Here is a 19,178-nt window from a genome sequence, read left to right as displayed (position 1 = left end):
TTGATCATTTGGACAAAACAGAAATATAATCCGAAGAGGAAATAGAAGGAAGGAGGAACACATGAGAACTATTAAAAAAAACAAAAACAGGAACTACTTTAATCAGACAACACAGGGAGGTACAGAAGAAAGAAAGGTGACCCACCCTGCTGCTCAGTCTGAGACTCACATTTCTTGTCGCTGGTTGGCTCCGTGTGTCTCTGTATGTAGCCTTCCAGGTAGCAGCGGAACTTTGGGGAGGGGGCAAAGAAGGCCAAGCTAACGGCCATCAGCTCCCAGCCTGCTGCCAAACTCCTGGGGCTGGCGTTGCCTGTGGTTTGCCTCACCAACTGCACGTACAGTTCGTCCCGCAGCCCCGGCATGTCCCAGCACTTGGTAATGATAAGCAGGGCGCAGTGACGGCGGTCGAGACGTGAGGGCCTGTCTCCCATGTAAGCTTGCACCAGCTTGAACATCTCGCAGGCCTCCTTCCTGACAGCGCGATTGCTGGTGATGAGCATGGGCTTTTTGATGGACCCGCGGTTCCAAGACAGCATGTTGGCGATGGAGACCCGGCGCCGGAAGAGTCCTTGTGTGTGCATGTTGAGATGCTTGCTGGCCCAGTCCTCCATGCCAATGTCAGGAGGTGGGGGCTGCCGCAGGGTGGCGTAGGAGAGTTGGTAGGCAGACCCTCCTACTCTTCCACCCGCACCATCACCTCCTTCTGCGTTGTCGTGGTTGGTGGGGCGGTGGGGGCCCAGGGAAGCAGTCCGTCCATCCACCATGCCTTTCTTTCTGCTCTCCAGCTGAGCCTGCAGCTCTAGGGTGCTGGCCTGCAGGGAGGACACAAGGTGAACATGGGACAGAGGAAGTAAAGGAGAGAGAATGTGAGGCAAGAGTGCAGCAAATATGCAAACTGTGTGCATGCAGCTGCAGCCTTTGAGAGGCAGGCTGCTTTCTGCCTACTATGCTCGGCTCTGCAGTGCTGGGACTCGAGGGGGGACTGTTGCAGGACTGGCACATTTATTCCCTAATGCCAGCAAAGAACTGAAACAGGAAGAAATCTCCACAAATCCTTATGAACCCTGTCCTGAACAGTAGGTGAGCACATAGTGGCACCAAAAAACAAACAAAAAAAATAATCCTTTTTTAACACTGTCTGAGTTACATCTATGCTCTGCACAAGACTTCCCTGTGATCCCTGAGGTTGAGTTCGTGGCCATGTAAATGTGAAAGGAGCACCTTGGCTCTCTTAATACAGGAATCCAGTAACCGACCTATATCCCCCAAACAGCCAAGAACAACACAAACCCTGAGCCAAAATCAAAGCTCAGATTTACTAATGGGACCTAAAAAGCATTGACATGTCTTTAACGAGACCCTGCGGTACTATGGGAGTGATGAGTGCCAGACAAGCTGGGTTTCAGATTTTTGTTTCTCAGTCAAATGAAGCAGTTCTGTGATTTGGCTTTAAAAGGAATCCACTACAGCTTTAAAATAGTACTAGATGAAATGAAATGCAACAAACTGAATGCTTGATGAAGTAGAGAATAAAATTTACTATGTAAAAGACTACTTTTAGTAAATTAAACTATTTAGTTAACAGATGGATCAGTACAAGGTACAGTGGGAACAGTAAAGGATTTGTTTCTGTAAAAATTGTTCCAGTGCATTCTTTGAAAATGCTGAGTCGCAGACCTTTTTCAGTAAGAAAAGAACTCTAGCACTACATTTTCTAGAGTAGAGTTTTTATAATCACACATAGCCAGTTATAATCTATGAGTGACATAACAGCAGGTCTGAAGAACATTCCAGGGCAGACTTAGGGGGCCTGCTCAGTGCTCCTTGGCTGTTGTCAAGCAGGCTATAGCTACAGTGGTACCAATAAGAAATGGGACCAGTCCGCCTCTTAACTCCTTGCCAAACATGGGCCATATGGGCCACAGTGGCTCTCCTTCCTGACCAAGGGAAGCCATGTCCTGAATCTTTCTGGCCTGGCATGGGCCCCAGATGCCCAAGCACAGAGCTGGCATGTGAGTATACAGTACCTGGAGCGCAGGGCAGATGGACGGTGGTAAGAGGATGACAGCTATTGCTGGGATTGTGGCCATTATTGTCAGTGGTGCTCAGCCTGCTCACTGTCAAATGTCCTGGGGACATTTAGGCACTCAGGACTGGAATGTAAGAGGCATTACTCACAAAATCCTCTAATTTCTTCTCAAAGAAACGGATTAGGCCTATTGTTTTCATCCCAGAGGCAACCGCTGCATCAAACATTAATCACTGTGGTTTGCAGAGGCGGACTTAAACAGCTTTATAAAGAGATTTTAACATTTACGGATGCATGAGGTGTGTGTCTGTTGTAAAATATGAAGATTAGAAGAAGCAGACCTTGGAACTGGCTCCAAATGCTGCTACTTACATTAGTGCAAATAGAGGTCAGAAATTTGGGGGGGGGGGTTAAATTTTCACAGCAATTTTTATGGATACTTTTTAAAAAGTCATAAGACCTCATCATAAAAATACCAAATTATGTTAAATTATAATTGGACCTAATAGTAAAGAAGAATATTACTGCAAAAAAATGTCTGTCACTCACAGCTTTCACAGAACATACAAACTTGATGATATAAAAGCAGCAGCTAAATATTCCCATATACCTTATTCTGATATGTCTTAGGCTCATTTGACAGTGAAACTGATTTATTTTTCCTCCTAAGATAATTCTGGAGAAATATCAGTAACCAGAGCTCAAACAGAACAAACAAAGCTGAATCCAACCGCACCTGCTTAGGAAAACAGACCACACAAAAACAGTTGATCTCTTAATCAAACAGGAAAGTATCAAAACACTGGATAAGAGCCCTTATCTTACAATCTTAAGTAGTTGTTTGTAACAAAATAAACTTTTTGCTGTTTGCCTCACTCATTCACCAACCCACCCACAGACCTACAAATACACACAGAAACATAAGGGGGTTACCTGGGAGGGTGGTCCTGGGGTCTCTGGTGACGACAGGCTGGCCTGGCTATTGACACTCATCTCCAAGGTATCCACCTTTTCATAAGTTCTTTTCTGCCTCCCTGGCATTTCCAGAGGAGTCAGGGCTGGGTTGCCACAGGTACTTGCCCCTTTCATTGTACGGGGCGCCCCACTGAGGTCCTCTCGAGATGCGCACCTTCCCGCCGACCCACGTCCCCCTCCTCCTCCGTACCACCTAAGTGAGTCTGCAGGGGAGCGTGTCCGAGGTACAACAACCCTCTCCCCCATCTCTGGATCCAGCCCTGCTCTCACCTCTCTCATTGTGTTGGAGCGACTTACCACTTCCCTCATCTCGGCCATCAACCTCTCATTGAGGGCGCACAGCTCCCCACTGCTACCTACTGACCCTGGCCTACCTCCTGCACCACCACCGGCTCCCACCCTCCTCCTGCTCTTTCGCCTGAGACTTGGGGAGGGGCCAGTGGAGTAACCAGAGTCTTGATAGTTTGCTGTGGCCTGCGGGGTCGAGGAGGGGAAGTCCTGAGAGGCCTGGCTGCTCTGCCTGCTGTGCCGAGCCTCCATGGCGCGCTGCACAGTGGCCTCCAGGACCCGCCAGTTTTGTTTCTTGTCCAGTGAACTTGGGCCTGGCGTTCCTGGTTCCCTGTCCCTTAACTGACCTCGACCCTGCTGTAAAGAGTGAGTGTGGGGATGTGGATGCGGTTGAGGCTGCGTCAATACAGGGTCTTGCCTGGAGGTAGGTGAAGGGGAACGCGTGGGCACAGGAGAGCTGGACAGAAGCCCCTGTTTGGGGTCCACGTTGACCATGTGCTTGATACACTCCAGGCCAGCTGGGCTGTAGTCAGAAGCAGAAGGATTTCTCCTGTGTCTGGACCCTGGATGAGATGAAGGAGGTTGCTGGAGGAGTCTGGGTTTCTGGAGACTATGGGTAGGTGTCAAACGAGACAGAAGTTGTCCATTGTACAAGTGTGCCCCCTCTACCTCCATGTCTGTGGGGGGTTCATCATATATAGGGCAGTCTGAAACTGGCTCATCATAGATTGGAGCAGTGCAGCCGTAATGGGGAGAGACGGGGCATGGTGTGCTCGTCTGTGACCTGTGAAGGAGTGGACTGGGATGGCTACTGTCTGACGTCACCAAACAAAAGCTGCCGTTGCTGGCTTTTCTCAGGTGATGGGCCTGACGTGCGTCACCTGTCATTTTGCCAGAAGGGGCCGTTTTATATCCCTGTGCAGAGCTGAACTGTCCCCCTTGGGCCTTGTTGCAGGAGGTGTGGAGGGTGAAGGTATTGGCTTTATTTTGCTGGAGGTTTTGCTGGATTGCTGGGTTGGGCTGGGTGCGGCTCATGCTGTTCACCTTCACCAACATGGCTGCCTTAGAACCAGGTGCTGGCTGCCATCTTTGAGAAGTATCCCTGAAAGAGGGAAAACATGCACACAATGACATCAGTCAAATAATCAAGTCTAAATAAAAACCCAAACATCAAGACGCAGTAACATAAAAAAAAAAATAATGTAATCATATGTATGCAGTCATACACAGGCATACAACCACTGGCTAGGTTTCCTCTACTCTGAAATATTCACTGCTGACAGGGCTGGGAAAAAAATCTGCAGCAATCCACACATTCTTCTCCAAACATTTCACTGACCTCCAAATACTTAACTCCATTTTTAGTCTGGCAGTCATAATAGCCATGCCAAAGCATAGGACAATAACGTTAGTGTGTGTTGTAGCAAAAGAGGCTAAAAATAATGACTCTGAACATATTTCACTGAAACCCATCCATGTCTGGAGAACATAGTAAGTTCAGCTATGTGTAATATTTGATATTTTTAAGTCTTGAAACACATTTGAAACACTAGAAAAGCAACTGTGACCATGGGAAAAGAGGTTGATCTGAGAAAAGTCAGGATTGCAGCAGCGGGCAGATGATATCTTGACTTGGGTTCAAAGTTCAACTTCCTTGCTTTTGGCTGAGAGGCCAGGCTAACTTATAAACCAATGACCCACTGCTAATCCCAGCAATGTAAAACAATCTGCCATCAATCTGGTCACACTGTTCTGGTCTGCTGCCCTCCACTCTGCTGTTGCCTCATAATCTTCCACAGTAATCAGGACTTTTCATTCCACAGTTGATCAAAAAGTTGCCCTCTTGAACCAGTGAGCGTCTAAAGCCGGCACTGTTGCACATACATGCATGCTTGGACACAGACGGTGCCTGGTCCGAGGAAGTCTTGTGTAGCAACAATAAACAAACAAGCTCAGAGTATCTCCTTGCTTAATCAATGTTCAAAGAGGTAAATAAGTTTAAAGGTAGGCAAAGAACACTTACCCTCCTTTCCTTTAACCACTACTTAAGATTCAGCGGGGTAATTGATTACATCAAAGCTAATCGCCTTATGTCCCGGTAAATCCAACACAAACGCAGATCAGTGGAGAGACAAAACCAATGTTCAATGGCTTCCCTTTTCCAAGTGTACTGGGACTCAGAAGAAAGTCTGGCTGTAACGGCAGGAAGAGGACGCAGAGGGAGGAGAGAAAGAGGCGGAGGGACCCCCCCTCTCCACCCCACAACTGTGGAACAATACTTAAACGATTCCCCTGAGGTCCTCCAGCCAACGGCAAACTTCCTTTAGTTCTCCTAGCTACAGCTCAGTCCTCTCTCTCTTTAGACCCTGTGCCACCCTCCTCTATAGTGTGAGTCACACCACCTCAGCCTTTTGAATATAAACTTGTTTTCATCTTTGACCAGTCCCACAGACTCACCGTGCGTGCAGAGCCTGTAAACAGCTGGGACTCAGCCACCTGGCCCCAGCACCAGACCAGTGTCTGCCCCCCACGACCCAAGCACTGACGGTGGGAACGCTACAAGACCCCTGCCTTCCCAAAAACAATCGAGACCCTTTACTGCCTAAATAAAAGACTCACAGACAGACACGTGTGAAGACGAGCTCTGATGGATGAGAATCACCCCACACCACCCAGTGGTGACTAGGTGACAGCTGTAAACATGTGAAACCCCTGTGTGTGCTCTTTGAAACGGTGCGTGTTTTCTCACTCTGGGGGAGGTGACACAAAAATGATCGCCACCTCAGTACATGACACACAGGTGACTGTTTAGCACTGGTATGCTGTAGCAACACCTCTCACACATGAAACAGAGCTTTTATCATAACTGGTCTTCATATATATACTAGTCTTAAACATTAATCTGTCTTCTGTATTCCTTCTGGGAGCGTCACAAACTTAATGAGGATTGACTCTGACATAGTAGTGACCACTACTTCCTGCCTGGGGAGGCTTGAAGAAAGGGTTTCTCCATATACAATACAAACAGGAAATGCCTAATGCAATGTTCACATGCTGTGCCAAGGCCGGAAGAGGGCTTATAAAGACTTTCATAATACGTCTGACTTTATAGATGGGAAACCAAGTAATCTTTAGACCTAAGCAGCCCTATACACTTTTCTTTATCTTCATGGTCAAAAGCCAACTTTATGCCAAATAAAATATTACCCTTCTCTACTCCTGTGTCCACACATTCAATAAATCACACCAGGCTCTGATTAATTCAGCAGCATCCTTTCCCTTGTGGATTAAAACAACTACAAAACCTGTTAGGAAAATCTTGCTAAGTCACAAATTTGGCAGTTTGTAGAAGTGAACAACTGTCAAGATAAAAATAATAACAACAAAAATAAAAGCGAAACCTATCAGTTCTCTTGGCTAATCTCTTCTTTCTTTCTTTTTTATTTGCCTGCTATTGTTACACCCAGGCTCAGAAAAGGTGTAGTACATTCAACTCGTGCTGCCCTGGCGCATTATGTTAGATGCCAACAGGGTTTGGTGTGACAACCATCGAGTTCGTGCGGAGGCTGAAACTCCAATAGAACAGCTGTACAGTGCTTTCCATCTCTGTTTAAAACCCCTAATCTCATTACACAACTCCAGCATTTGCATATCAAAATAGCTCTAGTGAGCTAAAGTATGAATATGACGTCTGAACCAAATGAAAGACAAAGACAGTAAAATTGTGAGAAACTACAACAGCAACAACTGGCTTAAGTAGGAAGAAATTTGCTGGTGACGGCTGAGGGTTGAACAGACCTACAGGGACAAGAGAGAATAGTGTGAGCATGTGTAAATGAGAAGGGGTGGGGATTAGTCGTGGGAGAGTGCAGCAAGGGAATGAGCGGGAAGGCTAGAATTCCTCAGGGCTCATTTAGGGGCCTTTGTGGCATTGTGGGGGAGCCTCACACAATGCATGGCTGTGCCATCGTCAGGGAAACGCCTCTGTCAACGACAGCCATCGAGATCAAGAAAGGGGAAGACAACGACCCATCTTCCACCTCTAGAGTCAGTTGGGCTCTTACGTAACACTAAACAGGCCTGGACCTCATTTGAACAACAATCAGAGTTGTTTAGAAAGGGTGTGTTGCCTGCTGGTAGCCTGCTGGTCAGGTGTTTACTGAACATTAGCTGCAGGAGGGGATTATGCACAGCAATTTATCACAATTGTTAGAAAGACATTATAATCATCATTGGGAGTGTAAGAGCTCTCCAGATTTATCAGAATCTGCCAGTGTTTGCAAACAGGGAATTTCCATTTCAGCTACGACTTGGGCACAAAAGATTAGCTGCATGCAACACATGTTAACACATGAATAGCATACTGAATGCATTTAAAAAGCCTTTCCATCAGTTAGCATGTGAGACTTACAAGAAGACAGATATGTAAAATAACACAAAGGCCTTCCGCCTTTGTGTTATTTTATTCTGCCTTTGTGAAAACAACTGCATAATCTGACTGGATTCCTGGGAAACAAATCAGCAAATTTGAATTGTGTAAGCAGCTCTGGTGCCTCCCCAACATACACAGTCCAAGACACCCCTGTCACGTTTCTGAATACTAACATTTGTCCCTGTGATCTTCTGTGCTGCTACGGGAACACGGCTGTCAGGAGATCCATTTCTCTTTTCTTTTAAACATAGAATAACAGTTGTTGGAAAAGCCATCAGCTGAGTCATTTTGCCGGATATGGATTTGGAAGTTCTTATATATTCCTCCTGAGAATAGTGGGGGTCTGAAAAACACGGGTTATTATTAACATTGGCTGGACAGGAAGAGGAAATGAGGTCGCACAGGCCAAGCTTCTACTACACAAACACCTCGGAGCACAGACCAATGGGATCACTGCGATCTGCGTGGAGGAAGGAAACTAAAAAGACAAAGATTCGCAGAGGACAATGCTGTATCCACTACGTCAGGGTTCAAAGCTCATTCTACGTCCCGCTTCTGAATAACCCGTCATATAAAAAAATAAAATTAACACACACGAAGAGCAAAGCTTTTAGGATTTCACTTCTTACAAGATACCTTGAGAGAGCCCAGTTGTCCTGAAACAGCTGAAGTGACGCACGTCCCTACTATGAACCAAGACGCCTACCAGCTGTGTCTGTCTGTGGCTCTCGAAGCCTGAACTAATGGGGAGTGCCAGGATAGGTCAAAGGACAGCCACTAGATTCGTTCTGAGGGGAAAGTGTAAGGCCAAACCCAAGTAAATTCCAGAGAGACTCGCCCCAGGAATTTGAAAGTATATCTGCGACTCTTTTTCTGAGGAGGAGTCAAATTATAGCACAGTGTGTATGACATTATTAAACCAGCTGCCTGTTCACACATCTAAACACACACACAGACCCTTTCATAGTCAGTCTCTAACAGTAAAAGATCAGAGTGATAAAATAAAGTACTATAGTGGAAACTCTTTAAGCAAAAAAAACTAACAACCCATCTTTGATTTTTCAAGTCATCTGAGAATCTGAGATAGTCAGAATTATGCCTGAAGCAGCTCACATGTGCTGCTTTGAGTTCTTTATGAAAACAGTCAAAATATACACATCACAGAACCCGAGAGGAAAGTTATCATTAAAAGGAAGGCTTCAATGATATCTCAAACAGAGCAAGACTCTTTGGGTAAACTGCATCAGTGAGACACACAAGACTAGCTCTGTGGTTTAGTTCAAGAAAGCCATAAACGTATGGAAAACACAGAGAACGAGCGTAGAATAAAACTAAACAAGCACACCGTCAATGCTAACCAGACCAAAGTACAGGATTACAAGTTCAACCTTTTTTCCCCCCAATGTTACTTTCATGTAGATGTGGAAAAAAAGAGAGAAAACCTTTATTATTACAGGCAGACTTACAACACCATCTGTAAAAACCTTTAAAAAAAGAGCTTACCACACCACGAGTGTAGAGATGAAACAAGTCTGTCCAGTATGTATGTTGTGGCTACATCCTCACAGTGGCAGGAGATGAAAAGCATAAGGAGCTTCTGCTCTGGCAGTCAACAGGCACACAATGTGTGACTCATTAAAAAACTTAAAAACGTTATCGACCCTATAAGACGTCTCCTCATTTCCTAAATAAACCCACTGGTGATTTCTCCCACATGATTCACTGCCAATGAGTCACAACTATATGAGGGGAAGCCGGTTGTGCTTTTAGCCTTTATATACTTTTGCTTTTGAGTGCGTGGTTAATTTTGAAAAATTCCCTTTCAACAAATTCCCAACACAAAGCGAAAGAGAAATCTAAAGAAAACGTTTACAGTTCTGTTTTTCACTTCTCTTGTCAGTTCAGGGGGAATATTTTTAAAAGTTCGTCCCCTGGCTTCCTGAAAATAAATCAGGCTACAAGAAACCCAACATCCCTTTAAGTAAAGTCAGTGCACACTCGTAAAAGCAGCTGTGCCGACTCCTCTTTGATGTGTGGAAGCTTTGGTATAAGCTTGAACATAACTGCGTACACTCTGGTACTCAGATAGAAAATGCCGTTTTTCTGCATCTTCACAAATCCAAAGCAAGGAAAGGCGACTTGTAAGTGTCTAATGTCAACGTTACATGCTTTGACTGAATTGCTGGTGCACCGCTATATCATTACAGGGCTAAATGAGAGGGCACATTCAAGTTATTGGGCGTTCTTCTCTAGTCAGCATACCTACACTTCCAACTCAGAGAAAGCGTTCAGTTGACTCTGAGGGGATAGCGGGGTTTTAAGTGAAACCCTTTGTTCCTATTAGTGCTCTATTATACACCGCAGGGTGGCACTGAGAGGCAAAAGAGTGCTGCGACCCTGATGCGAACCACCTCGGTTCATTTCTGGGTTGTCTGGCTGTCACGTGTCCTCGGCAGACTTCATCTTCTCAGCCTCAGCAGGTCTTCTCCATGGAGGGAGCCCACACACATACACTCAGGTCACACACACACTTTCTAGAGTCAAATCTCCCACACATGTTACCTGGTTAATGACAGCACAGAACTGCACATGCATTAAACAGCTAAGTGAAATTCAAGAGAGATGTTTTAAGCCATCTGGTATATGACACCTTTCTCTGCTACATCATGAAAAGAGATCAGTTAGTCACGCCTTCCTGGCCATAACTGAAAGTAGTTGGCATGTTTATCTCTGAAGAGCTCGGTACTTCCCCGATGAGCTCTAGACTAAAACACTTTAAAAAAATCCCATGACATGTGATAAGACTCGGCCAATGAGTAACAAATTGGGCACGCAGGTAGTTAGTTCATGTGCTCTCACTTCCAATAATCACAAACTAAGACAAATACAGATATGAGCTACACAGTCAGAGGAAACTGCATCTATCAGGCTGGAATAATATTATAGTACAGGGTGTGTTGTTTGAAAACTTTGGAAACTATTTTGAACAGATTTATTAATAGCTTAAAATAAAAGCCCACCAGCAGTGGAAAAACTGGAACTGACCCATCTATACAATGTATAGCATTGTTTTCAAAGGTCAGAGGTCAATAAAAACCCTCTGAAAAAGAAGAAAACTGTGATGCAAAAACAGACCTAACACATGAATGCACCGTCTAGGAAAGTGACAAGTTATGACAGGAAGGAGAATGGCAAGAAAGGGAGAAAAAAAGATGGGTGTTAGATAAACTAGCTAAGCTCAAACTTTGGGTTGCTCATTAATGGTGAAAAACAATATTCAATATTTGCTCAATACGTGCACCAACATTTAAAACAATTTCAGAGGTTCATACATTTAACGAGCTTAAAACATTACTTTTAAGAGCTTATTTCCATAAACTTGAAAGAAAATTCATATGAAAATAAATGGAAAATAGTTAAGAGACCAGCAGAGGAGATCTGCGATTGTGGACAGAAGCCACATCGTGAAAATAAATGTGGTACAATAATCACTTTATCTCAATTATCTTGTTTTCAAAATACTTGAAATCCAGTATAAAATTTCATGACATGACTCCAACCCAACTCAAACCACTGTGACTCCTCCAACTCTTCTTCTCACACATTTTTTCCTGTCATTATTAATAAAGTACACCGCTAATTGAAGACAAGCGTCTCTCCGAGTTTGTTTTTATCCATTTTGAGTTGTCACATTCTGCCCTCTTTGTGTCGTTTGTCGTGGTTTCTCATTACCTGCTAAGAGACAGAGGCTGGTGAGCATGTGACGGGCCATATGGCTAAGTAGGGTATCAATCCCCAGTGAGCTAAAGACTCCTGATCCTAACTCTGCTGAACACAGCTGGCCAGTGTTTTAAGAAAGACAGAAAAGGTTCTGGGAAAGGTTGAGTCACTGGGGCAAAGTGGGACCCTGTGGGGAGTTTTAACACTGCCCACACACAAAAAACAACAGGGCCGCCAGCACCGCCATTCAGCAGCAACGCTTAACTAATTAGTTTCCCCACCAGCTTTAATTACTCTTAAAGGGTCAAAGGAGCAAACTCCTGAAAGCAAAAGTGTGGCAGAAGCAGAGCCTAGAGCCACAGCTGCGACGGCACAGCCTCAGAAACCCGGCAGGGTCAACCTTGTGTACACGCAGTTCGAATATAGTGGCTCTGCTTGTTATTAACCACAGACAACACTCTCTCACATGCCTCTCATGCATGCACGTAAGAGGCGTTACAGTCTATGATAACCAGGGGCTGAAATTTGTTTTAGGAAAATGAAATGAGGGCTGGGGCAGAGAGGAGCAGAGCGCAGTGGAGCAGGGTGGCGGTGAGCGCACAGAAGGACACTAAGATGGCCTCAGTGGCTATGTGCCAGGGGAAACAGAAGTGGCATGTGTGGAATCCAGCTTGGAGGGAAGAGACGGTGGTTTGGATGAGGCCACAAAGCGAAGCACATGACGGGGTCTCTGAATGACTTACTGTTAGGGCCCGTTCTGCACCAGTAACCCTAGCGTGAGGGGAAATGTCATGCTCTGTAATATAACTGACCGTTTTCCCCATTTGGTAGCGATTTGCTGAAATGGCTGAGCATGGTTCACAGGCAATACTATGGAAACATGGGACATATGGAATGTTCAGATAAGTGAGAATGAAAACAAGAAAGCAGTTTGAGTCCAGCCCAAGTGGTCAACAGTCAAAATAATCCTGCAAGTTCTCATAGCATAACCATTTGAAAGCCTTTACAATTCGGTATGGCACATGCACTGATGGCTATCACATTGCACCACTTTTCTCTAGGTAATATGAGCCGCTAATGATTAAGCACAATTCTCTTTCCAGACATGCTGTAGAAGGCTACTTAAGGTTTAGTCAGGCTTACCTCTGTGGGTCTTTGCCACCATCTGTGCTGTGTTCGGTGCTGCTACCATCTCCCTGAGATCTGCTGTCTGCTGCCAGGTCCAGCTCGGGGTTGGCAGTTTCCTCGTTGGACTCCAAGGCTCGAGGAAGAGGGCTGTCCCTGTCCCGCTCAGGTAGAGGGGTGCAGCGCCCCTGGCTCCCTACGCTGCTGACACTCCCTGAGGTCCCATGGTGGTGCCTATCCACACCCCCTCCAGCCTGCCTGGCCTCGCTGCATCGTTTCATGGCCTGCAGCTGGGAGAGGGGCACTATATCGGCTCCCTGGGGTCGATGCCAGACTGTGCGGCGTCCTGCGGAGTTGTAGTAGTAAAAGCGGCCACTGTGGGGGTCAAACAATTCCCACCACTGGTTGCCGTCTGCCTGACGGACAGAAACACCCGGTGGAGGATCCCAGCCGCATTCGCCAGTGGTTAAATTCACATACATGCGCTCACCGGAGCGTGGCTCCAAGATCTCCACCCAATCACAGCTGAAAGGAAAAGAAACAAAAGCACAGGGAGAAAAAGTCTTATTAGATGCTTAAAATGGCAACAGATCACCTACAGGATATGAGGACATATTAGAGGCCACATGCCTGAGTACTAATCAACTGGACAAGCGGTAAACAACTCACACTGTTTGACAGACGAGAGGCTCGAACCTGCCCACTTGTCCATATGGAGACTGTGTTAACGTCCCTGTTCCCTACATGCATCCATCTGTATGTGTGTGTGTTAGCGGTGATGTCATCTCTATGCAGTGGAGCGGCAAAAGCAATGGCGCAAATATGTATGTCCCGAATAAGGAGACAGGTGGACATACTCAGTGAGGCACCAGGCACGGAGTCAGCAGTGCCCAAAGAGAACCATACGCTTCGAGTGCTACTAACGCAAAAACCACAAAGCTCAACTACAATCACAGACTGACAACAGCCAGCTCAGCACAACACACACAGACAACGAAAACAGAGACAGCGCAGAGAAGAGGGAGGGGGCAGAGGCAGAGAGAGAATCAGAGTAAAAGACAGCCCTGTTTGCATAAAGTTAGGCAAAAGGGCACAGATTAAGAGGAAAACAGATTACATTTGCAGAGACCCTGAACTGAATTTCAGTGAAATGACAGGACACTACGTTAACGAGTGGGACACTGAAATAGTATTAACATGCTATATTAAGGTTATGTGATGTAGCTACCTACATAAAATCAGCATCTATAAATAAATCTGACCTTAGCTTGCTGTTTCTATATATCCAGGTCATGCAACTCTTTAGTGAGCTAGTTTATGTCTCCTTTGATCTAGTTCCCCAAAGGAGACCTTAACTGTGTCAGCAAATCCATGTGGGAACAGGAACACTACAAACAGCCACGAGGAGACCGTTACCAAGGTTCAGCATCACAGCAAATGTCTAGATGAGAGCCAAAGGAAGGACTCAAAATAAACTCACAAGGCGCCTTTTTCTTCTTGTAATGAGCACTTGAGGGTCCTGGCAAGGTTAGGTCTTTTCTATTCTTTAGTGTCCCACCTAACACTAGTCTAGTATCTTTGAGAGCAAAGTATCAGTTGGGGAGGAATTAGTGTCACAACAATCTGGTAGAGGCTTGGATATTTTCCCAGCTTTCTTAGGATAGAAAAGCTTTTCTTCTCCCTGTCACGGTTGTTAGAGGTACGACTCCACCATCCAGGCTACCTGGGATGATCAGAGCAGGCAAGAAGCTTAGCAGGGATAAGACTGCCTACAATGTTCACCAAATATCCACATTTGCTTCAAGTTGCGTGCCAAAACAACCCTGTGTGCAATCCTGTCTCAGAAACAGAGACAGAGGAGCACAGTGCCACGCAGCTCTGCCACATTCACAATGTCACCCAGTTGGCCGAAACTCACTGGGACGAACAGCTGTTCCCTGTTAACACTGATGTACCTGTTCATCAAGCATAACGTATCAATCACTCTCTTATGTGCTGCCAGAAGGAGCCACAGGCTCTTCATATCTTGATTTAACAGCCAGGTAAACATAGAAAGGGCATGGAGAGACTATAGGAGCCTTCCACATACTGTCTTCCCATGTGTCCCAGTGCTTTATGCTGGGAAACCATCTGGTCCAATCCTTCACAGCAGTCAAGCAGCGCTAACCTTAGTCCACTCAACAAGCAGGTTCTATTTATACAGCGTTTTAACTCTACCTGAGATCAGAGCAAGCAGAAACTTGAAAAAAGGGAAATAGATAGGATTGTATAGAGCAGGGAACTGTCTACAGTGTGTCTTCACACAAGGAGATGCAAGTATTACAAAATGATTTTCTGAGCGATTAGATCCACAACACTTAATGGGCGGGAAGCCTTGCAAATAATGGGGCATTCAAAGCAGAGGCCAAACAGTCAATACCACCCCACACATACCAGAGCCTTCATCCTTTCACTGCTCCTGCCTGTATTCCAAAAGAGGCGTTCCCAAACCGAGAAATGATCTTCCCATGCCGCATTCCCTGTTATTCAGTTCGGTGTTTGTCATTATTCTCTGTAAATGGAGTGTTTGGATGCAAATCCAAATAAACCTATTTCTTACAAACTGCTGAGTTTCAAGTAACACGTATCAAGTTTCAAGTAAGCCGACACGGCATTTTTTTGGCGGGGGGGTTATCTCCCAGTGTACCACAGCTGTGATGACGGTGAAGTAACCAGCATGGGATTTTGCATAATGGCCTGCATCCTACACACCCTGACAGGACACGAGGGTTTCATGGTGCACTGTGAACGCCATACATGACAAGTTAAGCAGCACGGGGTGTAGCTGTTTCATAAGGACTGTTCCCTCTGGGTAAATAAACAGCAGTTAGAGCTGAGAGCGAGCCTGCTGTGCTCTGTTGACACGACCTGATAAGTAGGAAGAAGGACTGTGTTCAGGTTTTGAAATCATTTTGGGGAGCACTCAGAAAACAGACACAGCCATTACCTAGGTTTGCCTAATACAATGGAACTTTTCTTCAGTGGGACATACCAGGAGTGAGGTCGAAACACTTTGATTTCTCACTAAAATGAATGAAAATGAATATTTATTCACTTGCACAACAGTAAAACTTAAAAAAATGAATAAAAGTGGACCAACTAACATTAACAGGATCCTCTTTGATACACATTTCTGGTGAAAAGTTGCTTTATGTGGTGCCATGTAAATCAATCTGAGCCTGCACAGCTTTATGTGGTCTTTCTCCAGAAGAAGCAGACAGAAAAGTATAGAGCATGACTCTCCAAACAACTGAGGCAATCTGCCTCACGCTGTAAATGTTCATAAATGGTTTGGAATGCAGGCTGCACAAGCTCAGTGAAGTTTAACTCCAAGAGGAATGTTTTATATTGATCTAAAATTAACTTGTTACACACATGGACCTATGACTAAAGCATACGGCACCCGATGTACCTCTGGGGAGACTCAATCTAATTGAAGCAGACCTTTATGCCACAGGCCCGTGTTATGAGTTTGCGCACTCTGTAACCAGGAGTTGACTGCATTCAGTAAACACTTTTTGGTGGGGTTAGATTACAGATTGCAACATAAAGAATAGTGTTCATGGACAGTCTAAGGAGTCTGGGAAAAAAGCGACTGGACCTCTTTAAGTTTCTTAAAGACGTTTCACCCCTCATTCAAGAAGCTTCTATTCCTCATAAACAGACTTTTTAAACCGCATTGGTTTGCCTCTTCACGTGATGCCCATTGGCAGAAAGTTTTGTGAAAATATATGAAAAATCAAGTATGAAATTCCTCATCCTTTATATTCCGATGTGTGATAACACATTACAAGGTCTCTGTCTCCCATGAGGAGTGTAGGAGAACCTTCAGGATCCTATGGTTATCCACAGTAACTAAGAATAAAACTTGTCAAAGTGTGAATAAAGACTATGCAAACATAGCCCACCACAGAGACCAAGAGGCCAAACCCGAAACATGAAAACACCTTCTTGACCATCAAGTCGCTCACATTCACATAGTGCCAGTGGCTTTTTTTTTTGAAGGAGAACTACTACATCTATCATCCATCATCCACAATTTACAGTCATCTCCCAAAATAACTAGAACTGAGAGCGGTTTCCCAGAGTTAGGGAAACAACAGAATATAGCTCATGGAATCTGCCCCATTGTTCAAAGGCAGCGCCAAAGTGTAAATGGCACTTTTCCCAGCAGCGGTAAACATAGAGGACTGGACAATGCATTCACTGGAAATGGGGCAGCAAGCAAACCTTGTGTCATTGTGCAGCTTTGGGTTTCAAACAAACTCAAATGCTAGTGTGGTTGTTGATTTCATCAGAAAGATAAACCATATAGAAAGGAGAAAAGATTGTTTTCCCTGGGTGGTGGAGAGTTTAGACTAAGCGTTGTGTCATCAGATAATCTCATAACGACTGAAATGCTGTTTTATGCTTCTGTGCTATTGTGGCATTCCTGATGGAGCGATAGCACACCTTCAGAAACACGGTGCTAAGTGAAGGTTTAAGTGAAATCACTGGTCCATAAACTAGACAAAACTAAGATAACAGTTCAACCCAGTGAGACAATTATGTTCCCATCTATCACTCTGTACTCTTGAAAGGTAACCGCCAACCTTTTTCAGCAGCCGGCTATTCTGAGCTGCCGCTGCTTGTGACTGTTCCTTGTGGACCGAAGCAGGCGGAGTTCTCGCACAGGGCCTGCCATTCATCTAGGAAACCTTACCACTCCGGTCACAGCAACAAGTGCCAAGGTCCCCCCTTGCCGGTATATTTACAGAGCTGCTCTTTCCTATTTAGAGACATAAAACATCCTTTCTCCTCAGATACTGGCATAAAAATAAGTCCTCACTCTGCAGAAAGGAAGAAATTCAAAATCACTTGGCTGCACACACCCAAAACTATAAACCTAAGTCTGAAAATGTTGTGAGGCTGGATGAAATGTAAATAAAAATACAACGCAATGATTTGTAAATCTCATGGCCCATATTTTATTCACAACAGAGCACAGAAAGCACTAAATATTGAAACTGACAGCTTTTTAAAAAGGATTTGAAAAATGCAACACAACTCATTTCAGGATATCAGGACAAAGCCATGTTTAGCACTGTGTTATATCCCCGTCTTGAGAACTGAGGAGACCAGCAGCTGGACATTTGGGAGAGGAAACTCATATTTTTCATTTCATAATGTGACAAATGTTTTCAAGTGGTGACAGGTCTGGAGTGCAGGCAGGCCAGTGCAGCACCCAGACTTTCTTACTATGAAGCAATTGTGTGGGAATAGGTGCAGTGTGCAGTTTAGCATCGCCTTGGTGAAATATGCAGTCTTGCCTGAAAAAGATGTTCATCTAGATGGGATGTTTTTTGCAGATCAGTAAATTGGCCTCGAATATTCTTTACTTCAGAGAAACTCTAAGATGGACTTTTTATACCTAATATTGTTACTGATCTGTTGCCAATTAACTGGCAACAGGTTAGTTACAAAATGTTGCTCCAGTTCTTTCCAGTTAAGTATTCAGCTTTTTCCTCCCATCCCAAGTTTTTTGTGACATACCATCCAATTCAGAATGAGCCATTTCTGTTCATTTAATGTTTTTGGTTTATTGTGAATAAATTATGGGTTTATATCATCACATTCTTTTCTTATTCACACTTCACAAACACTCCCCAACTATTTCAGAATTGGGTTAGTATTAAAAATTTTGCAACTGTGAGAAATCTCTGGTGATTTACTGATACAGAGCAAGCAGAGGCCTGTACCTCAATATAATGCATGGAGGGACCTGCCAAAAGCAGACTTTTGTTTGATTATGTATAAACCATGTACAAAGTCTATTCAGCAATGCTGCTAGGCAACCTGCTTATCTAAATATTGTAAAACAACAGCAGTGACACGGACCGACTGCTAAGAGCTTGGCTGGGTTTCCAGTTGCTGTAACTAACAGAGAACGTAACCATAAACCGGGCACGTTGAGTGCTGTACCACTGTCCTGTTTCCTGGTACGAAGCAACTTAATCACGTGCAACTACATCAAAACTCAGATCAAACAAATAACCCAAAAACAAACAAGCAAAAAAACAACATTATTATCATTTAACGCATCTGACTTTAAGCTTCATCACAACTATACTGAGTGTCCATTGTTGAAAACTGAGCTGTGGCAAGGTGTACGTGGCTTGCCATTGTGGAGGATGTGGGAGCAGACTCCACCCTGGTAACCAGAACAATAACAGGGAGAAGGGAGCGTGCACATGTTTCAGATGACAGAAAAAATGTCCTGCACCTGTCACTAACACATTCTTTCAGCCTTTTGTTTAACACCTCCCGTTCCTGCCGTGTCACCACAAGTCAGAGGTCAGTAAAACACATGGCCCAATTGCTCTGTGTGCACTGAATATATATATATATATATATATATATATATATATATATACACACACACACACATACATACATACATATATATATAACAACAAGCAAACTGGCAGTTTGTTTTAGAGGAACAGGCTCCTGCAGCCCTCATAAAAGCTAATGCTAAGGTTTAGGATGCTGTTAACTCGTCTTATACTCCGACTTTAACTGTGATGTCTT

At 44.6% G+C, this 19,178-nt stretch overlaps 1 protein-coding gene across 5 annotated transcripts in view; it reads right to left on the bottom strand.

Moving 5' to 3' along the window:
• arhgap46a (Rho GTPase activating protein 46a) overlaps positions 1-19,178 on the bottom strand; it is a 30,104-nt gene that overhangs the window by 6,403 nt on the left and 4,523 nt on the right. The window contains exons 1-4 of one of the 5 annotated variants that reach the window (XM_019358651.2): positions 13,239-13,528; positions 12,588-13,094; positions 2,963-4,394; positions 146-812 (exon numbers count right to left, since the gene is read on the bottom strand). In XM_019358651.2, coding sequence (XP_019214196.1) covers positions 146-812; positions 2,963-4,394; positions 12,588-13,051 — 2,563 coding nt within the window. In that variant the 5' untranslated portion in view covers positions 13,052-13,094; positions 13,239-13,528. Of the gene's footprint in view, positions 1-145; positions 813-2,962; positions 4,395-5,315; positions 5,472-9,227; positions 9,451-12,587; positions 13,095-13,238; positions 13,529-19,178 lie in introns of those variants that run through there. The other 4 variants (XM_013270014.3, XM_005450195.4, XM_019358654.2 and 1 more) reach the window with 4 other exon arrangements.

Source organism: Oreochromis niloticus, linkage group LG5 (assembly GCF_001858045.2).
Source record: "Oreochromis niloticus isolate F11D_XX linkage group LG5, O_niloticus_UMD_NMBU, whole genome shotgun sequence".
Lineage (NCBI taxonomy): Eukaryota > Metazoa > Chordata > Actinopteri > Cichliformes > Cichlidae > Oreochromis > Oreochromis niloticus.
This window is presented reverse-complemented; position numbering and strand designations above follow the sequence as displayed.